Genomic DNA, 23,964 nt, shown 5'->3' on the forward strand with positions numbered 1-23,964 from the left:
TTTTTTTTTTTTTTTGAGACGGAGTCTTGCTCTGTGCCCCAGGCTGGAGTGCAGTGGCGCGATCTCGGCTCACTGCAAGCTCCGCCTCCCGGGTTCACGCCATTCTCCTGCCTCAGCCTCCCGAGTAGCTGGGACTACAGGCGCCCGCCACCGCGCCCGGCTAGTTTTTTGTATTTTTAGTAGAGACGGGGTTTCACCGTGTTAGCCAGGATGGTCTCGATCTCCTGACCTCGTGATCCGCCCGTCTCGGCCTCCCAAAGTGCTGGGATTACAGGCGTGAGCCACCGCGCCCGGCCTACATTCATCTATTGATAAACATTTGGTTTCTTCTTAATTTCTCACTTTTAAATAGTACTAACAGTTGGAAAGATGGGTAGAAGAGTGTTTTGGGCAGTGTGAGTAGTGTGGGTAAGACACAGCAGCATGAGAGAGAAATAACTTTTCTGGAGATTTTTATGTTTTCAGTGAAAATAGTGGTGTATGTGTATGTGCATTTGTAGTTGGGGTTGGTGGGTGCTAAATTTGGTTGTCAAAAGTTAGATGAACTGAGATGGGCAAGTAAGGGCAAAATCATGAAGTGCTATGTATATCATGTTGGAAAGTCTGGACTTTATTAGTGGAGAGCCTTTGAAGAGTTTAAACTGGGGGAGTGACATGATCGTATTTACCATGACTGAATTTCCCACTTTCCAGAGATTGGGATAAAGTGACATTTTCTAGTCAATGAAAGTGTCTGTGATTATTGAAATTTATTAAACAGGATAAAATAAATCATAATATCTCTATATTATGCAACTTTTGTTCATTCTTAAGACTCTAAAATATATTTTAATATAGACATTATATGATTATAATGGCAAGTATTTATTGAGTGCTCACTATGTGAAGGCAACTGTTCTAAGTGCTTCATATGTATTAACTTGCATTAACTCACTTGATCTATACAGCACTCTATCACTATTCCAGTTTTACACAAGATAAAACAAGACCAAAGTTACTGCTCTAGGAAGTGGCATAAGCGAAGATTTTAAACTGAGAAATCTGGCTCCAGAACCCATGCTCTTAAACACTTCACCATACTTATTCCTCAGTCTGATTATTATTAAAATGTGCAAACAAAACTCACTAAATTTACATATGAAACTGTAACAAATCAAAGAATTAAAAGTTGTATTTCCTCATTTACAGAATGATGTAAGTTCACCTTCTATATTCTGTTTTTATTCCAATAGAGGTTTTTTGTAAATATAAAGAGATAAAAATGTATTCTGTGAATTAGTGAGTTTGTTGGCCAAACTGACATTAGTTATAATATAAAGAAATTGACCTTTATAATGCAGAATACCCTTAAAATTAACAAAAATATAATATCTGAAAAGTTAATGCTAGTTGTACATTACACATAATATTAACCTAATAAATGTATATATGTGTGTATATATACAACAAGCATACATTTGCCATGCTCAGTAACATAAGTGTTTTTTCCTCATGCTACCAAAATATTAATGATCTTTACAGGCATAGTAAAAATTGAATGACTTCCATACATTTTTAATATTGCAGAGAGCCCACACTAAAGGAATGTTTCTAGCATTGTAACCCAAACTAGAAGTATCCTTATAGGTTATCTAGTTCAACCTCTCATATTACAGGTAGGTAAATGGAAGTCCAGAGAATGACTTGTACAAGGTGGCAAAATTGAAACTAGAACCTAGATCTCCTGACTTACATTCCAGAAATCTTCCACTCTGTAACTTCATAGGTAATGAAATATTTTATGTACTTTAATAGCTCTTATTACACAACTTATAAGATGAGCATAGTACTATTTTTTGAGCTTAATTTTTTTCTACTTCTCTGTGATTTTCTATATACCAACAAATGCTTAGTAACTATATACTTACGTGATTTTTCTGGCCTCATTTTGGCTGTTAAATCTTCGTAACTCTGCATTTCTATTTTTCTACACTCTCAGTATGCCATTGATTTTTTAAAATTATAATTTCTTGTTATTTTGATACCATGTTTCTGAAGAACTTAGACTACCATATTTTACATAAGCTCTTACTCTTATTAAAAGGAAATTAGGATCTGGGGAACCCCTTGAGCACTCAAGTTTTCAAATACATGAGCAAATGAAATGCAAGGATTCTTGTGGCCCATATGTCAGTGGTTAAATTTGATCAGTGATGGGCACTGAAGACTTTCAAAGTCCAGATGTAACTGTTTTCTCTATAGAAGATCCTGATTTGCTATTTCTGAAAAAATGTCATTTAAACTATGGTTAACCTCCCTAAACTAGCACATATGGAAACTCATATGCTGGTTCTATTGTGAAATTCTTAGTATCATTAGACAAGTTGTGTTTCATAAAATACTTTACTATAAATTGCTTCTGTTATTAGACGAGCATTTCATTGTTAGATTACATGTTAGACATGGGAAATTAAAGTGCTGAATTAAGTAAAGAATCAATGTTGCTTCTTAAGTGAACTGAGGAAAATGATGACTAAAATCAACTGTCTACCAAGAGAGATTTAAAGTGCATTATTTCCCTTGATTTTTTTTAAAAAAGAGGAAGCATGCTATAGCAGAAGGAGTTCTGAACTGAGAATTAGGACTTCTGGGTTCCAGTCCTAACTCTGCCACTAGCTAATTAGCTATCTGACATCAGGCATGTCACTTTCCCCTCTGACTTTCAGCTTTCTTATTTGTCAAACGGGGTTTGAATGATCTCTTTGACTCTTCACAACATTGATTTTCTGAGTGTATAATTGTTTGAATAAGTATACTTTTAAAAAGACAATTAAATTTAGTTTTTAATAGATAAGATAGATTTTTTTTTTTTAAATCACCTCCAGATATAGATTAATCACAGTTGAACCAGGGGTCAGAAATATAGTAGAGAACAAATAAGCTGGACTGATTGGGGAAAGTAAAGCTTTTTTTTTTCTGTCTTTCTTTTTCTCTCTTAATGTTTCTCTTCCTCCCTAAAAAGCTCAGTTATGCAGTGACCTTGTAACAATTGTTGAAGTTCAAATTGGAAAACACTTTTGGAACTGTATAGATACACACATACCAGGCATACTACACACACCACACCCCCACATGTCCTCTCCCTTCCTCCAGGTCTCCAGTTCTTCAGTTTATAGGATCAATCTGGGACTCTAGGTTGGAAAAATAAGCACACTGTTGCTTTAATACTAATGAGCACCATGAAATTCAGAGATACGAAAATTTATTCTCAGATATTAGCTTAGAAGAATTGGATGTTTTGAAGTTGAAAGGGAAATAGGTTTGAAGTTAGAGTTTAAATTTTGGGTCAATCATGTATCCTCTTTGTATGTTTCATCATTTGTAAATCGGTGGTGGTGATAACAGCTACCTAAAAAGTGGTGTTTTTTTTTTAATTGACAATAAAATGATATGTATTTCTTGTGTACAATTTGATGTTTTGAAGTATATATACATTGTGGATGGACTAAATCTAGTTAATTAATGTATGCATTGCCTCATATAAACTTTTTGATATAAGGTTTTAGGCTAAGTCCATTTTTTGATATTTTTTTCACTTTACTAATTCAGAGAAAATAGGCTAAGATGAGAAGCTTAATACTGAAAATTACTTAATTTGTATTTTTATCTTGGTAGAGTTGCAACGCTGGTAGAATTTCTACCACGGTTTTTTACTTTATATTGATAATAACGTGAATGATAGTAACAATAGTATCACCTCACTGTTGCTTATGATCTCTGCCTTATAATTATTTGGGTTGACAAAGAGAATTCTTCTTGACTCTAAGTGTTCTAAGCTGCTCTTGATTGCTCAATTAATTTGAACCAACGGAGGGAACAGAAGTATATCTGTAGGCAGTCCTTGATTACCTGTGCTCTTAGTTGTACAGATAACTCCAACAGCAGCTACTTCAGATGTTTATATTTAGCTCATGAATGGATTTGAGTGTTAATCTCTGATATAACCACATCTGATGTTTGGGGAACTCTTGTCTTTAGTTTGTTTTGTTGATAATTAAACCTTGAAAGTGTTTTGTCTGAATTCAAAGCATATTACCTGGAAGAAATATATTGGCCAAAACTCTCACTTGCAATGTGAATCTTCGTGGGAGAGTCTTGTTTGTTTCATTCATCTCCTTGCCATGTAGAAGACTGCTGTAATGCTTGAGTTACTTTTTCTCCTTCTCTTTTTTTCCTGCCATGAGTTTATTAATTCACTCTTTGCTTAAAGAAGAATGTCAGAAAGCTAAATTTTTATAAAAATGGTAACAGTTATTGTTTGACTGAATTTGGTTCCAAAGAAAAGAAACCTGAAAGGCACCAAACCTATATTCAGTTACATTGGGTTGTAGTGACTTAATCACTTGCCTTTGGATTTTTGCCATCTTCAGAATTCTTAATTGATGCTCACTTTAGTATTTCAGATTTTTCTCCTTTCTTTGAAACCCTGATTGTACTACCTCTTCTGTGGCTTTTATTACTATTTACTAACAGTTACAACTTTACTCAGAGATTCCTATAAAGCAGTGCCTGAAACCTCCACGAATGGAAGAATCTTTTTTTCCCCAGTCATGTCATAGATTTTCTTTGTATTTTCGTGTTTGCTTGTTTTCACAGTGCCATTTTATCTTCATCTGGTTTAGATTCATTGGTTTTAAAATTACAAATAGTCTTTAGTAATTAACTGTATTAAATACATTTATTTCTGGGTTAGGTTAAGAATTGTATTTCATTTATAGCCTTCCAATTCCTTCATTTTTAAAATGCCATTCTTGGAAACTTCTAGTTAGAACTGACTAGATATAAGCTTGAAAATTATAGAACTCAAGTGTAGTTCAGTTCTGGAGGGATAGGTGGTTTTCTTTCGTGCTCCTACTCATTTGATTGGGGAATTATTTTTTACTGTTAGTGAGAAATTGGGTAAACCACGTTGCTACTAATTTTCTAGAAACTTAATTATAGAATCTCTTGAATAAATTGTAGACTGTAGATTTTCTAATACTATCTTGTTGAATGGGGAAAAATACTTTTTTTCATGGAATTTATTCAGCAGTCATTGGTTCCATGGTTTTTGTTGAATTGGAAGTCTTATCTAGATTTTCAAAAATTTGATTGAATTTTCTGCTTAGAATAACATGGGAAAGTTTTTGCTTTATGATTTTTATGCTACATAGGACATTCTATTAGTCTTCCTTTACAATAAAATTCATTACATCTTCATTATGTATATATTGATAACATGGTCTTAGAATCTTCAGAAGCAAATGAAAAATTTTCATTGGTTTATGTTTTTGTGTGTGTATTTTCATCATATAAGAGTCGAGCATATGCTTAATATCAAAATTAAAATTCATAAATGTGCTATAAAATTTAGATATTTTAATGCTGTCATTTTTTACATAGGCATTTTTCTGTTATTTAGTTAATTAGTAGTGAAACTATAAGTTTGTCTCTTCTAAAATGGGAAAAATTGGAATGATCTTAATATTTCCTTAATTGGGAGTCACTTTTCATGAAAAATAAATTTACTATTTCTATGAATTTTAAATTAAAAATCTCTCTTAAAAATACCTTGCAAATAAGGAGCATTTGAACAAACTTTATAAAACCAAGATTTTAGAACCTATACATTGTTAGGTTTACTTTAGTGAGTTATATCTAGCTATGTATAGGTATTTATATAATATATACATTTATATATTTGTTTATTATGATTTTCTACATATTTTAAATAGTGATGAATTGAGCCTAATTATCCTAAAGAATAGTGCCATTCATATTTCAGGCTTGCCAGCTACATAAATTTATTCCAGGAAATTTTTATGACATTTAAAAATCAACTATAGGGTTCTATTTATGTAATATTACCTTGTCAGAAACTGACATTAAATGAGAATAAGTTATGATTGGGTATTCATATATCCTGGCTTACCTGGTATTGTCCTGGTTTCTATACCTGTGTTCTTGACATAATAATTAACGGCACTTCCTTTCATTTAAAATGTCGTAGGTTGGATGATGTATTTTATGAAGGACTTCACATGATGGAATCCTTAAAGGGTTTTTTTTTTGTTTTTTTGTTTTTTTGAGACGGAGTCTCACTTTGTCATCGAAGCTGGAGTGCAGTGGCACCGTGTCAGCTCACTGCAACCTCCATCTCCTGGGTTCAAGCAATTCTCCTGCCTCAGCCTCCCTAGTAGCTGGGATTACAGGCACCCATGACCATGCCCGGCTAGTTTTTTTATATATATATTTTTAGTAGAGACGGGGTTTCAACATGTTGGCCAGACTGGTCTCGAACTCCTGACCTCAGGTGATCCACCCGCCTTGGCCTCCCAAAGTGCTGGGATTATAGGCAGGAGCCATCGCACCCAGCCTGTATTTTTTTTTAAGACCTACTATATGTCTGGAACTGTTATAGGTTTGGAGAACCAGCTAAGAGTAAATAAACTAATATAAAAATGATGTAATCAAGTAATTTAGAAGATTTTATATATTATTGTTGCCGAAAACGTGATCAAGTAGATTTTCTTTGTCAAAGAACATAACATTTTTTTCATCAGTGCATGATAATTGAGTACTTTTGGAATCACAACACTTTAAACATTTAGACAGGATCCTATTAACATTTTAGAAAGAGATTAAGAGATATTCTATAGATGTGTCAGTATGAGGGAAAGAATGCATTGTTTTTATAACGTCAATGAGCACTTTAAACACTTTCCACTCTGTTTTAAACCTTTAAGTGTAAAAGAAAGTAGCTGTGAATACCCACCTAATTAAAAATTTTTTTGAGAAGTAGATCAGGATTCTCAAATGGGGTTGCTGAGAGCTTGTAAAAACGTATTCAGTATACCTATCCATTTCTTAAACTGTAGAAAGTGAGTCAGCTAGCCAAAATCTTCTTGGCTAGTAAGGGTGTACAAAATACAGAGTGAGAAGATTTGAGTAGGAGGCAGATTTAAAAACTGAGAAACCTGATATCTGGACCAACTAATAGTGACACAGGGTCATTCTTCCAACTTTGAAATTCAACTAAAGAATGGCTTTTTTCATCTAAAGTATAACTTCTGAAAACATTCTCCTACAAAAGCTTTGGTGGCATTATAGAAGGTGAACTAATTTATCAATCATCTGTGACTCTGTGGGCAGTTATTTCTTTGGGCAATTAAGAATTAGAACCTGTTTTCTGATACCAGTGTCTTGACATATAATTTAATTTTATTGGAAGAAGGTGATGTTAGAAAGAGTTAATACAATGATGTAAATTCTTATGAAGTGTTTCTTGTAAAATTGCTTAGTTTGTATAATTTATTTGGTCCCATCTAGTTGATTCTGCCTTCTAAATTATAGTTTGTGTTACTAGAATTGTTTGTTTGAATTTTTCATACAATTCAAAATTGAATTTCTAGATGTAATATTTTCTGAATAGAGAATTTTCAAATCTGTTGATGGAGACTTAGTTCCCTGAGCCATCAGACTTCTTTTACTGTTCACAGACCTTAAATAACATTAAATTGTAATTATCCTAAATATAAATTAGTGTGCCTTTTAATATCACTGTATCTCCCAACAATGTATTTTAATGTTTTAAAATACAAGAAGAGGTCTTGAAGGCTTGTGAAGTCATTATCTTAAACTAGTTAACTTTTATTTTTATTTCTCTTTTTTGCAGAAGCGTTTATAGTTTACTGAAAAGAGGCTGGGGTTGGAGATTCCGACCAACTGGCTTACATGGCTCTATTGATTACAAGCTAACAAGCTGTGTGATCTTGGACATATTTTTAACCTTCCTCAGCATCATTTTCCCAAGTTTGTTGCAATAGAGAAAAAATGCGAAATGCTAATCCTAGCACACAGAAAGTATTTGGACTATCATTTGTGCTAAAAAAAAAAAAAAAAGTGTTTATTGAGTGTTTCTTTATTTCAAATTCTTTATCTCTTGTCTTCTCATTAGATTTGATTTTCTACCACTTGTGCAACAGTGGGAATGGCCGGTGAGTTCAGTTACTTACAATGGTTACCAAACTAGAATTAACTCAGATATGGCTCAAATACTCCTGTAGTTCAAAGCAATTCTTTCTGGTTTGTTAATTTATTTGGCTGCCTATCACCAACTATTCTGAGAACTAATTATTTAGAGTTGGTTTTAGTTCATTTCAGATTTACTGAGCATAAAATCAGTAGTAGGCACTGTAGTCGTGTTTGTGCCTTGTCATAGAGATGCATGTGACACAGATCCTCCTCTTAAGGAGCTGACATGTAGGAAGTATACGTTGTGGCCTATCATTTGTTCTTCCTCTCCACGAGTTTTCTCTACAGAATTATGAGTAGCACTAGAGTAGATTCTTACCTAATTCAAAGCAAAGGCTTTGAACTTGGGTAGGGAGCCACGAGAGTCCAGTAGGGAAAATATCCTTGAGATCTGTGTTTGCTGCCTCTACAATTCTCTAGGACCATTGATGCTATAATAATTTTTTTTTACAAGCAGTGATCTTTTTAAACATTACCTTTAAATTCAAGTTTTGTGATGATCTCATCACCTTTTCAGATGTTTGCCTCTTCAAAAGGCAATGTCCACCGCTGCTGAGATTGTTTTTAAGTACTACCAATTGTGGTATTTTATTCCTTATGAGGCTCATATTTTAATGTATTTTTTTCCTTCTTGTCTCAGGATTACATATCCAGGTTTTGCTTTCAAGATAAAAAATTTAAAAACCTTTATTTTTATTGATCTGAAAGTTCTAAAACCGTGAGCATTTTAAAGTTACATTAGAAAATGAGTTTTATAAGCTTCTTCTTAAACTCAATTTGTAATCTACAATTATTGCATAAAGTGATTTTACATCTTTAAAAATCTTGAATTGGCTGGCACTTTGGGAGGCCAAGGTGGGCAGATCACCTGAGGCCAGGAGTTCGAGACCAGTCTGGCCAACATGGTGAAACCGCATCTCTACTAAAAATGCAAAAAAAAAAAAAAAAAAAAAAAAAAAATTAGCCAGGTGTGGTGGCAGGCACCTGTAATCCCAGCTACTCAGGAGGCTGATGCAGGAGAATAGCTTGAACCAGGAGGTGGAGGCTGCAGTGAGCCGAGATCACACCACTGCACTCCAGCCTGGGCAACAGAGTGAGACTCCATCTCAAAAAAAAAAAAAAAACCAAAAAACAAAAAACAAACAAACTAAAAAAAAAGCCAAAGGACCAGTCAAATCAGTAAATCAGTCTGTTGGGGAAAGCCAAATTTCTACCATTTGAGAGTCCAGGTCCAGATGTCCAGTGGAATGAAAATTAGGAAACAAGGTAGAAGTCTGAGCACCAGTGAACTTGGAGGAAACAGGATCAGAGTGAGAAAAAAAAGAAAAATAGTATGACAGTGAGTATGGAAGAGGAGAGTAAATTAGATGACTACAAGCAGTGTTGGATATTTGTGACTTGGACTGAAAGGTCACAGGACATTGTACTAGTTGCTGGGCTATTTTAAAGAAAATAGAGTTTCATAGATACTTCCCTAGAGAAGTGCTTTCACTTTAGAAAACATTATATTTAGGAAATGTTATATTCCAACAAAACAAAACATCCTTAAAAATGGATTATAAGGAAAATCTCAGATGCTTTTGTCTGTTGGGTAAAGTAATTTTGAGAAGGTAGGACATTCAGGAATTCCATTCTCCATTTATCATAGTGGTAAAGAGGACAGAATCTGTCACCAGATTGCTGATTTTGAATCTCAGATGTATTATTTAATAGCTAAGGATTTGGGCAAGCTGATTTACCTTTGCATGCTTCAGTTTCCTTGTCTTTAAAGTGGAGGTAACAGTATGACCTACTTCATAGGACTGTTGTGAAGAATAGATAACTTAATATATAAAGCTTTTCCCAGTGCAAAGCAATTGCAGTATAAGTTTAAGCTATTATTATTGTATGAAGGGGCATGGTGGGCTAGGACAGAGATTCCCTTGATTTCCTCTAGGCAAATTGTAAATACACTCTAGAAATGGGCACAATATGTGGTGTGTTTGTATGGGTAACTGTCCCAAGCCTTAGTTGTATCTGGGAGGTTTCTCAAATCATACTAGACTCACTTCCTAGACTTCTCCACATACCTTTCTCTTGGCTAGAACCTGGCAGCCTCAGCCTACAGACACACTGCACCCGGGGCAGCAGCACTCTGGACTCATGCAAATATTTGAGTGTATTTCTCATTCTTTCATGGGTGTTGTAAATATTGTATCTGGAATGCTGGAGAATGCCAGAGAATGCCAGAGAATGTTGGAGTCTGCATAATCACTGTACTTGGGCCTGAAACCAGGAAGCCATATGCTATTTGGGAAGAGAAGGGTTGGGGAATAAACATACAGAGAATCTGGTCTGCCAGGCTTGCTGCTAATTTCCAGAGTAATTCAGGCATGCCACTTAATATCAAGATCTGTTTTCACATCCATAAGATGTCAAAGTTCAATTTACTTACCTCTTTGGTTATCTGATTGCTAGCCAAGCTCTTGCCTTATTTTGTAAACAAAGCCTTAACTGAGAAGTTGTGTATTTCTTCATTCCTTTTAGTTGCATATTCTCTTAGCTGTACATAGCATTAGGATTCTTGGTACCTCAGAATATGGCTCCTAACTTTTAGAAATTCCCTAACTATGTATTCTAAGTGTGAGATGAGGGAAGATACCTCTCCCTTAGACTCCAGACTCCCTTGGATTAAAAATTAGAAGATGTGAATTCAGATTCACTTAAATGCTCCATGATTTGGTCAAATTATTTTATCTCTCAATAGCTTAGTTTTTCATCTGTAAAATGAAAATAACAATGCAACCTTTAGGATGAGGATTAAGATAACAACAAGAATTTTAAAGAAAATGCCTTGTTAATAAAGTCTTTTTTTCTTACTCCTTCCCTTCCTCTCCTGACTCATGGAGCTTCTAGAGAAAGAGCCAATCCTGCAATACTTGGCGGTGATATTGACACAAATGATTTAATTGTTTTTCCCCTTTAGAGGACAAAAGAATTTCATGTTTCTGAAAGGCCAGAAGTTACTAGTTTTATGTGTAGGTTATGGAGATGTAGCCAGTGACTGGCGGTCACCCACAGAAAACAGTAATGTAAAGACAGTCTGTCTTATATTGAAGGAGAGATGCTTCAGAATACCTTCATTTCCAGATCCAAAAAGGATGGGCTTATAAAGCACAATGTGTTTTAAAAGCCCAGCTGTGAAGTTGGGAGCCTAGATGGCAGGATTCCATGGATTGTTCTTGCTCTGTTAGGATTTGCAACATGAATAGACCTCAGTTGATCCAGGAATAGATTTCCTTTTGCAGCCAGGAAGAGGGGAAGTAGGAGACTTGAGTGTGCCTGGTATAGGAGAGTTTGATCTTAATTTAGGAAATACCTGAGTATTTTTGCCTTGTTTGTACACTGTAGATTCTAATGACATTTTAAATGTGAATATCAAGAAGGAAATTCTCATACAATCAGTGAAAAAGAAAACAACAACAGTAACAAACAGCCTATACCTCAACTCATGAGGCACGCTTCCTGTGAAGTGGTCCCTAAGTGATTCCTAAGAGCACAATTGCTGCATTTATTAAACTTTTTATTTACTGAGCAATGGACAGTAGCATATGGGAGCAATGACAATAGCTGACTGATGAGAAAACAAAGAAATTCCAGTATTCTGCTGTTTTGAAAAAAGTCATTCAGAATTTAGTCATATTGGTTCAGCTGTTGTAACCAAAGACTGATAAGATAATAGAGGTCTTTGTGATGGTTTTGTACTGAAATCCTTTATCTTTATGATGCACTGGGGCCTTTTAGTGTGGAAAGCTTTTAAAACTGCTATTGGATTCAAAACTCAAATTAGCTGCTGGTATGCTGGGACAGGGGTTCCTTTCTCAGGCAGTCACCACAAAGTAACTTTTATCAGGGGACCTTCTGATAGATTGTTAGTCTCTTCAGCTTACCCTGTTTATTTTTTGTTGACTTTTTGCTGCTATGTTTTGTGACATTTAAAAGAAGGCTGTATCCAAAAAGGCCAATGCTAAATGATGGACTGAGCTTGTAAGTGGAGACATCATAGTCCATCAGATGTGTGAGGAGGCTGCAGTGTAAAGATGCAGCAGTTTTCCCAGGTTATCTATGGGCAGAAAAGAGCCATGCAGCTTTCTTTTATGACTAGCATTGTATTTTGGCTTTCTTCTAAAATGATATCCATTAAAAAAATTAGAACTGACCGGGGAATTGATTCTTAAGAGCTTTTGTTTTCAACTTAATTTATAATCTTTCTGGATTGTTGACTGAGTTCCTTGATTGATGTTGCTTTGGAATTACTGCTAAGTGCTTTAATCTTTCTAGGATTGATGTGAAAAAGTGTCTGTTCATCAGAACTCCACTCCAGTGTCAGTGCCACCCCTACCCACTACTCTAAACATAGACATTTGTTAGTTACCCAGGTTTCTTGTAATTTTCTTGTTAAGTCCGATTAAGTTTATTAATGTGTGCATTGATCTAATACAGGAGAATGACTAGGTTTAAGTCTCATTTTAAATTCCCCAGGACATGTTTCTAGAGAATGCCATTTGTTGGCTATTAATTTTATTTGGCTTGGTATTTTAACACCATTGCCCTTCATTTCTTTCTTTTTTTTTAAAAAAAAAAAAAAAAAAAAAAAAAAAACAGGATCTCACCCTGTGGCCCAGACTGTAGTGCAGTGATGCAGTCATAGCTCACTGCAGCGTCAACCTCCTGGCCTCAAGAGATTCTGCCACCTTATCCTCCCAAATTGCTAGGATTGCAATTGTGAGCTACCATGCCTAGGCCATTTTATTAGAGATAAAAAGGATGTGGAGCAATGCACAAAATTTAATTTAGCTGTTCTTGTACTCATTTTCTCTCTTTTCCTCTCTTAACTCTTTTTCTCTTTCCCCATTGCTGTGTCGTTTCTCGATTTTCTCATTAGAAAAACTTAGTTGTTATCACATAGCAGTGACTCCCTTTCAGAGGATACCTATTTAATGAATGACTTGTGTAAGATTTTTATATTGTAAAAGTTCTACGTATGGGAATACTATGGAAGGGGTGAGGTAAATCTCCATTTAGTAAAGTGCTCTGCAAGTTGCCTGCTTAATCCGGATCTGGTCTTCAGTGACTTCCCAATGACCAGTCTTATTTCTAGCACCACTGATTTTGATTACATATATATCATAAGGGCAAAATTAGCAGACTGTGGTGCTAACTTTTGTGAACTGATGTAAAAAAAGGCTTTTAAATAAATTTTAAACTTAATTTTTTATTTCTATTTTTCATGCTACATCAATAAGAGAATTGTCTTATTTATCTTATTTTACCTAAATTCTCATCGTTTTGAGGTTTTGAATCTTCTCTGTGGCTTTGGGCCTGGGGACAGGTAGTAGTAGTTTGTAAAGTTAAAAAAAATAGTAATTTCACTTATTTTTTTCAAGTTCTTCAGATTGTGACCAAAAAAGGCTAGAGGGCTGATTTTGAAACTGTTATAATGAAAGATGGTATTTGAAAACTTTTGATGGGGGAAATTGCCATCATATTTATATTTTGAAAAGTGTTTCCTTATTTATGCACTATTGACTTCCTATTGAGACTCAAAATTTTAAGTACAACTGGTAAAGAATTCAATGGATCAAATTCAGTAAATCTGAAGTCACTGGAATAAAGGCCCCTAAGAAAAAAAAAATGTGTCAATTTTAAAGGTCTTTCCTAACTGAAGACCATTTTGTGATAGAGCCAAAGGTTAATAAAATCAGTAGTGAATGTAGCAATTTTACAGATAAGCTATTCACAACAAGTGTAGTTACTTGAATAAAAAGCTAATTCAGTTCTAAAATGCCACATGCAGTAGCAGTGAATAGCTGCTTTTAGGTGCTTTCTGGAGGAGGATAAAATACAGAATCACGGCACTCTTCTCTTCCAGCGTCCCTGGCTGCCTGTAAATTGCTGTGAATGGGGCTGTGGGCTGACAGGCTCTATTAAGACAAACTGCCTTTCTCATCGGAGAGATAAAATAAATCAGGTGTTTAGTCAAATTAAAATACTTCAGCTGGAGCAGGCCCTGGGGAGCACTGATCCACCTGACTAATCTGAGAGAAACTCAAGACAGATGTGGTTTGGGTATAAAGACGACCCTATGGAACGAAAAAAAAAAAAAAAGAAAGAAAGAAAGAAAAGAAAAAGAAAAAAAAAACCCTGCTGCACTGTCTTTGGAGTTGGAGAATAGATATGGTTTATAGTAGAATGTCAGGCGCACACTGTGTGTGATATTGGATAAAAGCAGGCATGCTGACTTGTAGAGAAGTTGTGTACAGAAGTGCTTTTGCTGGCTCCCTTTTTGTGGTTTATGAAACTACCTCTGTTTTTATGTGGGAGGCAGAAGACTATTTTCTGACAGTGCTTTTTAGAGAATCATTTTAAGATAGCTTGAGGACATGAAACAGATGATGTTAGGTAGCTCCTAATGACCTCTGCTGGCCTGGGCAGATCATCAGAAGTTGGTTTACTTTTTTTCCAAGTTGATTTTATCAAACCTCCAAACATGATTTAGGACTTGATTTTTCTCTTCTTTCTTTTTGAGAGATAGTCTCTTCCACCCAGGCTGGAGTGCAGTGGCACAATCATGGCTCACGGCAGTCTTGAACTCCTGAGCTCGAGTAATCCTCCTGCCTCAGTCTCCTGTGTAGCTGGGACTACAGGTGTGTGCTACTATGCTCAGCTTATTTTTACAAAAAATTTTTGAAGAGACAGGTTCTTACTATGTTGCCCAAGTAGGTCTCAAACTCTGGGCTTCAAGCAATCCCCCACCTCAGCCTCTCAAAGTGTTGGGATTACAGACATGAGTCTCTGCACCTGGCCAATATACTATTTTCTATATAGAGTTAATGCATAAGAACATTCTAAGGTCTTTTGCCATCTTTAACAAAACTTGACTATATTTTGGTTGCCTCTTTATGTCCCATAATTATCTGTTCTTTCAGCAACTCTGACAGTTGTAGTTCCTTTGCCATGGCAAAGTTTCATGTTTAATTTTTTTAAGATAAAAAAACTTGTATTCACAGGTTGGATGGTCAATGTGATTTAGACTTGATGTTATTTTTATTACAGTGGCATAAACACATGCTGTTAATTAAAACAGAAAAATCCAGCATCATAGGTCTTAAATGCTTGGCTTTAACCCATTATAGCCGAAAAAATACAGTGGGTACAGAACAGATAAATGCATCCCCCTCCCACCTCCACGCACACACACAAATTAATCTGCACATTTTGAATATAAGCTGTTGTATGGTGTAAATTGTTTTTTCCCTAATTTGAGCCTCAAGGGCTACTTGGCTATATATATGATCCCCAATACAGGGGGAATTTCAGATTTGTCACACGACTATGTTTCACTCCAACTTCATTTTTAATGCCACTATTCAAAATATATACATTAAAAAATCTGAGGATGTTCAAGTTCCTTATGTAAGTTGGCCTGGTATTTGCATATAACCCATGCATATTCTTTCACATACTTCATATCATCTCTAGATTACTTATAACACATAATACAATGTAAATACTGTGTGAATAGTTGTTATATTATATTGTTTTATTTGTATTATTTTTTATTGTGTTGTTATTGTTTTTAAAAATATTTTCAACTTGAGGTTGGCTGAGTCTGTGGTTGGTTGAATCGGCGGATGTGCAACCTATAGATAGTGGGAGTTGACTGTATGTACTCCTCAAGTTTAAGGAAAAAATAGTGACAGCCTTATATGAGTGTTTAAATTCTCATTTTAAAAATACTGCTTTCTGCATTTTCTTCTTAAAGGTGTATCTTTTAAGTCCAAAGAAAAAATTTAGATGCTGCTGACTGTTTACAATTGGATTCAGCTAAATGGTGTTATTCCATAAATTCAGGTATACTTATATGTATCTATTAACCCTGGAAGCACCAATGCATTTATAAATCTTTTGGTTTCACTGTGAACAGAAGAGGCTAAGAAGTCATTTACATTTCATCTTTAGCCTCTCTGTGCCTATGCAGAGGAGAAAGGGGAATAAGTCGAAGATGGTTGAAAGATTGTTTAAGATGGAAGCAGAGAAACTTTTCCAGTTTTTATTGGGGAATCTAAATACTAGATCCAACTCTTGTATTGGTCCTTGCCCAAGATTTCCTGTGTAAGCTCTTCTTTAGTAACAAAAAATTATAGTACAGTAACTATCACTATATCCAATAAACTTCTCAAGTTATAGCATAGACAGGTATTACAGTAAAATTACATGTATGTTAGAATATTGCACAACATATAGATAATAAAATGTATATACATCCCATTTATCTCATATCTTTCCAATCTATTCACCACACCGCAACCAAAATGACCATATCATTCATTTCTTAAAATACTTTAGTGATTAGGAATCATTCTTAGAATAAATATGTAGATCATCACACATGGTCTATAAGGTGCTAATGGTTTGCCCTCTTACTAGCTCTCCAGCCTAATCTAATGCTCTATTCCTGTTTATTTTCCTTGCTCAAGTTTCACTACTTTCAATTTCTGGAACACACCAAACTGCTCTCCACCCCCAATATATATGTATACACACACATACACACACACACACACACACACACACACACACACACACGGCCTTTGCCTATAGTGTTTTCTCCTTTGGATAAGCTCCTTGACCACCAACCACCCTCTTGCAACCGGTTTCTTCAGTTGTAGTTTCTTTGTCATTGCAATTTAATGTTTTCTGGAAAGCTCCTTCAAACCATGCTCCAACTCTTTGTCTAATTAACTCCTACTTATCCTTCTGTAAATTTGTTGCTTTTTCAGATTACTTTCCCTGAACTTGGGCACCCAAATTTGGTTAAACTCCCACAGAACATTTGTCTTATTTGAAATTCCTATGTAGTTGTAGTTTACATTTACATGTTTGATTACATGACTAAGGTGTCTCTTCAATTTTTTTTTTTTTTTTTTTTTGAGATGGAGTCTTACTCTGTCACCCAGACTGGAGTGCAGTGGCGTGGCCTCAGCTCACTGCAACCTCTGCTTCCCAGGTTCAAGCGATTCTCCTGCCTCAGCCTCCCAAGTAGCTGGGACTACAGGTACCCGCCACTATGCCCAGCTAAATTTTGTATTTTTAGTAGAGATGGGGTTTCACCATATTGGTCAGGCTAGTGTTGAACTCCTGACCTCAGGCGATCCACCCGCCTCGGCCTCCCAAAGTGCTAGGATGACAGACATGAGCCACCATGCCCGGCCTGTCTCTTCAAATTTTCAACTACAAACTACCTAAGAATAGGGACTGTGTCTGCTTTTACTTGCCACGCTGTCCTTAGTTCTCGATATAGTACCTAACACATAGTTGCAATTCAGGAAATATTTATTGAATTAAAAATTTATTCAATATGTAAATTTTAAAAATCTCATTCTTGTGTTGTATTTTCTCATTCCTGTATATATTAATGAAAACATTAGTAGAACTTTTCGTCCTTTTCAAGAAATCTTATGGATCTTATGATTCTTTTTGGGAATCTACTTTTGTATTTTGGAAGTTCTAGATCAATAAATTCTTCCTTTTACCAAGATGAAATTCCCATGGCTGAAGTAAAAACCCATTTTCTTTTAATAAATTCCAGGATCTAGAAAGAGTAGCTGGCCACTAGCCTTGATACAGTATTTGTTTCCTTATCAGTGGAATACACTTTCTAACAACTTTATTTTTCCTTTAATTTTGATTTTAGGCCATCGTTCAGCTCAGTAAATCTGAGGATATAAGAGATACTGACAGCTCTTTTTTTTTTGGACCCAAGTTGATATTAAGAATCCCAAGATACTCCTAAATGTGGTAGCTTCTCTGTTGACATCAGTTCTACCTTTCAGAAATCATATACTAACAAGTGCTAGCCTGCATCCTCTGAAGTTTCTCTTTCTCCTTTGGGCTACTTTAAAAATAAGGCCGCTCATAATTAAAATATTTTCTCAGATCGTAATGGTGCTTTCTTAGTAGGAATGAGGGAGTTTCATAAGGAGGTTGGAAGTCTCTCCTGCACACACAAAAATTGGCAATCTTTGTCCCCTTTGACAGCTGGTGGCATTTTTCTGAAAAGCTTTCAAATCACAGATCATTTCTTCATAATGAAATCTGTGTGGCTCAGATACAGTGGGTTGAAATTCTTATCTTATGCTGCGGTAAAATGCTCTAATTTAGATTCACAAAAGGATTCTGTACCCTTTACTTAGGAGAGCTGTGCAATTTGCCCATAAAAAGACTGTTCAGCACCATTAGTGCATACCATAAGTGTTCAGCGACATCATATTCATTAAACAGCATATCCTTATGCATAACCTTTTCAACCTTGAATGTGTTTTTTTCTCTTTGAAAAATGATAAATGACAAAGGGGTGATAGAGCCCCCCCAAGCAACACTGTTGCCTTTACAGATGAACTTGGGAATTTTAGCTTGATCCTTTCTCAGGAAAAAAAAAAAAAAATCACATTCAATTTTGTCTCACCTGAGGCAGTTTTAATTCTCTCTGTAGAATTTTCTCTGTGGCCAGGAGATTGACTCCTAACTTCTAAACTTCAGTGACAGATGTTTATACAATAGAAAATTTTGTGAGGGCAAGGATCAGAAACTTCCTCAAGTAACTTTTATTAAGCATGTACTATGTCTTAGATACTGTTAGTCACTAAGCTTAGAGGTGATTATAGAATATTACAATCTATAGTTTCTGATCTTTTGTGTTAAATACCATGGATTTCCTAGCTTGATCAGATAGATTGGGGGCAAAAAGGAGAGAATGGGGATAAGTCTGCTTTTTTTTTTTTTAGAGCAAGAGGGGAGAGTGAATGAGAATTTTACTAGGGACAAAACTTTTTTCTTGGCAGGAACAATGAGGAACCCCAGCATTCATTCCACTGCTATAATTACTCTCTGGTGTTCCTGCACCCTCAGTGGCCTCCAGTCATTGCCGCAGATCTTTAAATGTCTTAGGATAGTCCCTTTCTAAATTCTGCCCTCCTTTCCCTTATTCGTCCAGGTATTTTTCAAGCTTGTGAGATCTCTTCTTGCTTCTGTCTTAGGTACACCTGAGAGCCTGGCAGAAAAAGAACGGCAGCTCTCCACCATGATTACCCAGCTGATCAGTTTACGGGAGCAGCTTCTGGCAGCGCATGATGAACAGAAAAAACTGGCAGCCTCACAAATTGAGAAACAACGGCAGCAAATGGACCTTGCTCGCCAGCAGCAAGAACAGGTGAGCCCTGCAAAAGGCGCTGACGCACTGGAGATGTGGAATGTGCCAGGCTCGGAGAGTAATCATCACATTGATTGGCTTATTTGTTGTAAGCTTTCCTAAAAAATAAAAATAAAAAATAAGAAAAGATGGAAAAAAAAAAGCCTTCTGGAAATCTAGGGTCTTCAAGAATATTGAGGGAATATGTGTACAAAAAAAGGCATCATAGAAACTGGGCATAACTAAAATGATACATTGTTTCAGGTTTGGATTTGACTAATGACTTGGGGATGCTTATTCATACAGACATCACATATAATCCCTCTGTAGCTTCACTATGAGTAAGTGACTTTTCTCTGGGCCTTATTTTCCTTATCCAGAAAAAGGGGGTTCTGTTCCAGAAAAACTTTGGGAATCTTTTAGTTCATTGGTCCAATGATTTTCTACAGGTTTAAAGTCCAAAGAGGTGACCATACATTTCAGATTTCCCCAGATAGCCCTGGTATAGTGCCTGTTTTCTAGAGTAAAAATACCCTGCCTCCTTTTACTTGTGAAAGTTTTCTTGGTTTGGATGATACATCACATGGTCACTATCTATAGCATAGGTAAGTCATTGAATACAAATTAGTACATGGTTCCTGAAAGTATTTGACTTGATTGACTTAGAAGTGAGAATGAAGGGAAAAAAAAGCAAAGTTTAAATGTATATCTTTTAAAAATAAATCACTTTCCCAAATGTTTTTTCTTGTCTCTTAAGAGTACATTAATCTAACAATGATCCTATAGAGTAGTCCCTGATGCTTTAGATCAGACAGATCCAAATTAATGTGCAGTTTTTAGGAATCTGACATTATTACTGGAATTATCTTTTCAGTTAAACGTATTTTATAGGACTATATGAGCAATATATGCTCTGTTGATTTTAATGAGTTGTGATGTCTGGTATTTTATAGGCTTGAATATTTGCCCACATGTAGGAATATGGACTCAGCCCCTAATGGAAAATAACATAAAGGAACACTGTAAAAAATCAGAAGTTAGAATGTCATTTAGCCATCCAGAGATGACACAGTAATTAACTATTGACACTTGTGAATAAGCTAGCACAAATTAATCTTGACACATTTGCAGACGAGTGATATCTTACAGTGAACACTTTGTAATTATATTTCAAAATGAAAATTAAATGACACTTAAAACTAGGTTGTCATGCTCAATGAAGCGAGCATGTAGCTCAACCGATTGGCAAATAAAATTCAGAATTTGAGCCACATGGTGCTTATGTACCATACTTCACTGTGTCAAACCCATACGTCTAGAGTGGATGATAGTAATTGCACTATGGTGTTTTGGATGCATTTCTATGCAGCACTTTATCATTTAGGAGGGACCATCAATATTAGATGCCTAGTGGCATTTCACTGGTTTGCTAAGAGGAAATAAATATTCAGAGGATCCAGCATCTATACCTAGAGCTGCAGAGTGAGTTGTACATTTCTGATTTGAATTTCCACAAGCAGAGTGGGCCATCCCAACCTGATTAAATACGATTTCCATTTTAAGCATAAAGCTCTGGCAAGGAGTAGTCTCATTTCTCACACTGTAGTCTACATTAGGGGCGGCTTTATCATGGCTTCCAGTAGGAACCAGTTGTCATCGAAGTCATAAAGCAACATTTAGAAGCAGACTGCTACATTGCCATCTTGTGCTGAATTAGATATAATTTGGGCACTACCCCCTGCATAGGCTAGAACATCAAAAAGGCTTGGGAAGTATATAGCTTGGAACTGATTTACACTCATTTTCACTCCCAACATAACCCATTCTAGAATACTGACTTTTGGAAGTAGGAAGAAATAGGAAGAAAAGACACTCTTGACAAAAAGGCAGTACTAAACAAAGTCCTTCTGAGTGCTCTCTGGCTGCTTTTCTCTCTGGCTTCCTAGGTTGGCAGTGAGTGTGTTCTCACTAAGGATCACTCTCTGGACTTCAAGCTGTAGCAGCTCAGCTTTTGAGTGAATAGCGGCCTGATGCCTGACTCATACTTCATAGTAAACACCATTATCTTAAGGAAGCTGTTTGACTTCCTGAGGGCCAGAGACAGTCATCAGTAGGGCTTGCATTAAATGGTTAACATTTCTTTTTATAGACCAGGTAATGTGTTTAGATGTTCAATTTGATTGTTGGATGAAACAAGGAAATATAAAATTTGTATATGGATCCTGTGCTGTAAAATAAACACATTGTCCTCAAAAGGATAAATGGATAAATGTTAAATTACAGCTTAATTTGTTTTTAAAAATATTTTGTACATCACAGACAGCATCACCAAAAAAAGCTAAAGATTTTTTCCTTTTTGCTGTGTTCTTTGGCACTCCTTTAAAAATATTTGTAAATGTATCAGTTCTGAAAAATCTTTGTATCAGGAAAGGTTTTGCCGACATAGACCATATTAAACAGTAACAGATTTTCCGTGTCTTTGCTTACAGATTTTACTTTTTACATTCAAATTAAGCCATTTAGAAAAATGTAGCCAGAGATTTTCTATCTCTATTCTACAAGGATTCGATTTCTAAAATCCCATGATTTCCAGCTGACCAGTGCAGATATAGGTGAATAGCTCACAAATGTAATTAAAGGGGTAGTTTTCCTACAGATAAAGCGGAGAGATGGCACTTGTTTAAAAATTTTTCCTTTCATCCATCTTTCTGATTTGGCCTCTTTCATTTTATAGGAACTCTTTCACATAGAGGTGCAGTAAAACATTGTTGTAATGCCAGGAGAAATACCCGAGGTAATGGCAGAGGTGTAAGCATTTCATTTTAACTTAATGAAACTTTATTTCTGATAGATTGCGAGACAACAGCAGCAACTTCTGCAACAGCAGCACAAAATTAATCTCCTGCAGCAACAGATCCAGGTCAGTGTATTTTATTACTCTCGTCTGATTATACTTAGATACTTTCCTCCTTGAAAATGGAATTTAAAACTCTGCAGATGTACCCGTCTTGTAAACAGCACCAACAGGACTGTTTTCGAGGATGTTGTACACAATTCTGTAAGTGAATGTAAGAAATATGGACTAGGTGGTGGCCTAAGCGTTCTTCTCTGATGTGATATGTAAGCAAAATAACCCTTATCTGTTTTCTTTTTGCCATTTGTCTAACACTACCTAGTGGGAACCTAATGGTTTCCCAGGTAGCGTACAGATGGTATTTTTACCTCCACTGACCACTTTCTGTTTTGTATTTTACCATGTAATAGTACTGTAGAGAGAAGCTTACTTTTAATTTACTTGTTAGGACTAATTGGATCAATTATGAGAAAAATCTGGAAAAAGGCTGTTAATAATTTGTTCCTTAACAAATATTAACTGTATTCCTTCTAGATGCCCTTAGAGAGAGATTAATGAGTGATAGTTTGTCTTCAAGGAGCTTACAGTCTAAAAAGGAAGAAAAACTTGTTCCTGAATAATTACAACACAATGTAGAAAATCCCTTTTTCTTATGGCAATGTAAAAATATATAGATCATAATTATAATGGTCTGGGGAGGAAAGTTGATGGTCTGATTTCTGTCATTCTTTTAGATACTTGATGGTTAACTCAACAAACAGCTATTTGAGATAGGCAAGGAAAACGGTCTCCATTTCCAAATAGGAATATAGGTGTGTGACTTCTAGAAAGCCCTAAAATAAGGAATTGGCTGTCTAGTGATTAATCCTCAGAAACACTGATCACAGTTATCCCTATCCTACTATAAACTCTTGTTTCCCTTCGTTATTGGAGAAACTGCTGGGATCTATGATTCAAACTAACTGGGCCAGAGTATTCTGAATTATTACTTTTCTCGAGGTTAATATCATGCTCTCCTGTATTTCTTTTAAAATATCAGTAGCATGAAGTCATAGTTTACTGCAATATTCTACCTCATTGACAAATAACAATGATTTTACCTTTGATCCTTGCTTCATTTTGTTAATCACACTTAGTGTTCCAGGTAGTTACTACACTTAAAGTACTAATTTGGTATCTGAAGCAGTTCCTTTACCTAATTGGCATTTTGTCCAGTTATTTTCAGTAGGAGGTCTTAGCCAACTTTTTTGTTGGTTTTTGTCCTATTCAATATTCCATATGCAAGTATACGTGTTGCAAAATAAAAAAGTCCAGATGTAGATGGGTTGGAATGTCTTTGGCATTCTTGACAGTCAACCTTTACAATTAAATCTTGGAATAATTTCTCATTCTGATATCCCTTTTATGACTCATGCTGAGATCCTTAATTAAATAACTGTCCAGGTGTTCCCTTGTTCTGCCCTTATTAGAATTTTCAGTGTAGCTCCTACTGCTCAGGTCAAGATTTTTAGCCTGTAGCTTCCTACATTTTTCTGTAGATCCCTCTGTAAGAACTCAGTAGGTGTTAAACAATATGATTGTTTAGGTCTCTCTGTTTCTCCTGTTTGTAAAGCAGGAATGGAGAAAATTCTCTGAGGTGTTCCTATATCAGTTAATTGTTGTTTTAACTACTGCTTTATAACTTACTTGTTTATTCTTTTCTAATATATTTTACTTCTTAGTCCAGTGCTGTTGATAGTGACTGGTTGTCTTCACTGATGTTTTCCTGTGGCACTGAGAACTTCAGGTGAATAGGAACCAAATCAGTTCAGAATATTTTTATGAAATA

At 35.6% G+C, this 23,964-nt stretch overlaps 1 protein-coding gene across 50 annotated transcripts in view; it reads left to right on the forward strand.

Annotated features, from left to right (window-relative positions):
- The window catches only part of SOX6 (SRY-box transcription factor 6), a 660,184-nt gene that overhangs the window by 418,600 nt on the left and 217,620 nt on the right, over positions 1-23,964 (forward strand). For all 50 annotated transcript variants that reach the window (XM_077963255.1, XM_077963268.1, XM_015114789.3 and 47 more), the window contains 2 exons: positions 19,131-19,303; positions 22,134-22,202. In XM_077963255.1, the coding sequence (XP_077819381.1) occupies positions 19,131-19,303; positions 22,134-22,202 (242 nt within the window). The remainder of the gene's footprint in view (positions 1-19,130; positions 19,304-22,133; positions 22,203-23,964) is intronic.

Source organism: Macaca mulatta, chromosome 14, assembly GCF_049350105.2.
Source record: "Macaca mulatta isolate MMU2019108-1 chromosome 14, T2T-MMU8v2.0, whole genome shotgun sequence".
In the NCBI taxonomy this organism is placed as follows: Eukaryota; Metazoa; Chordata; class Mammalia; order Primates; family Cercopithecidae; genus Macaca; species Macaca mulatta.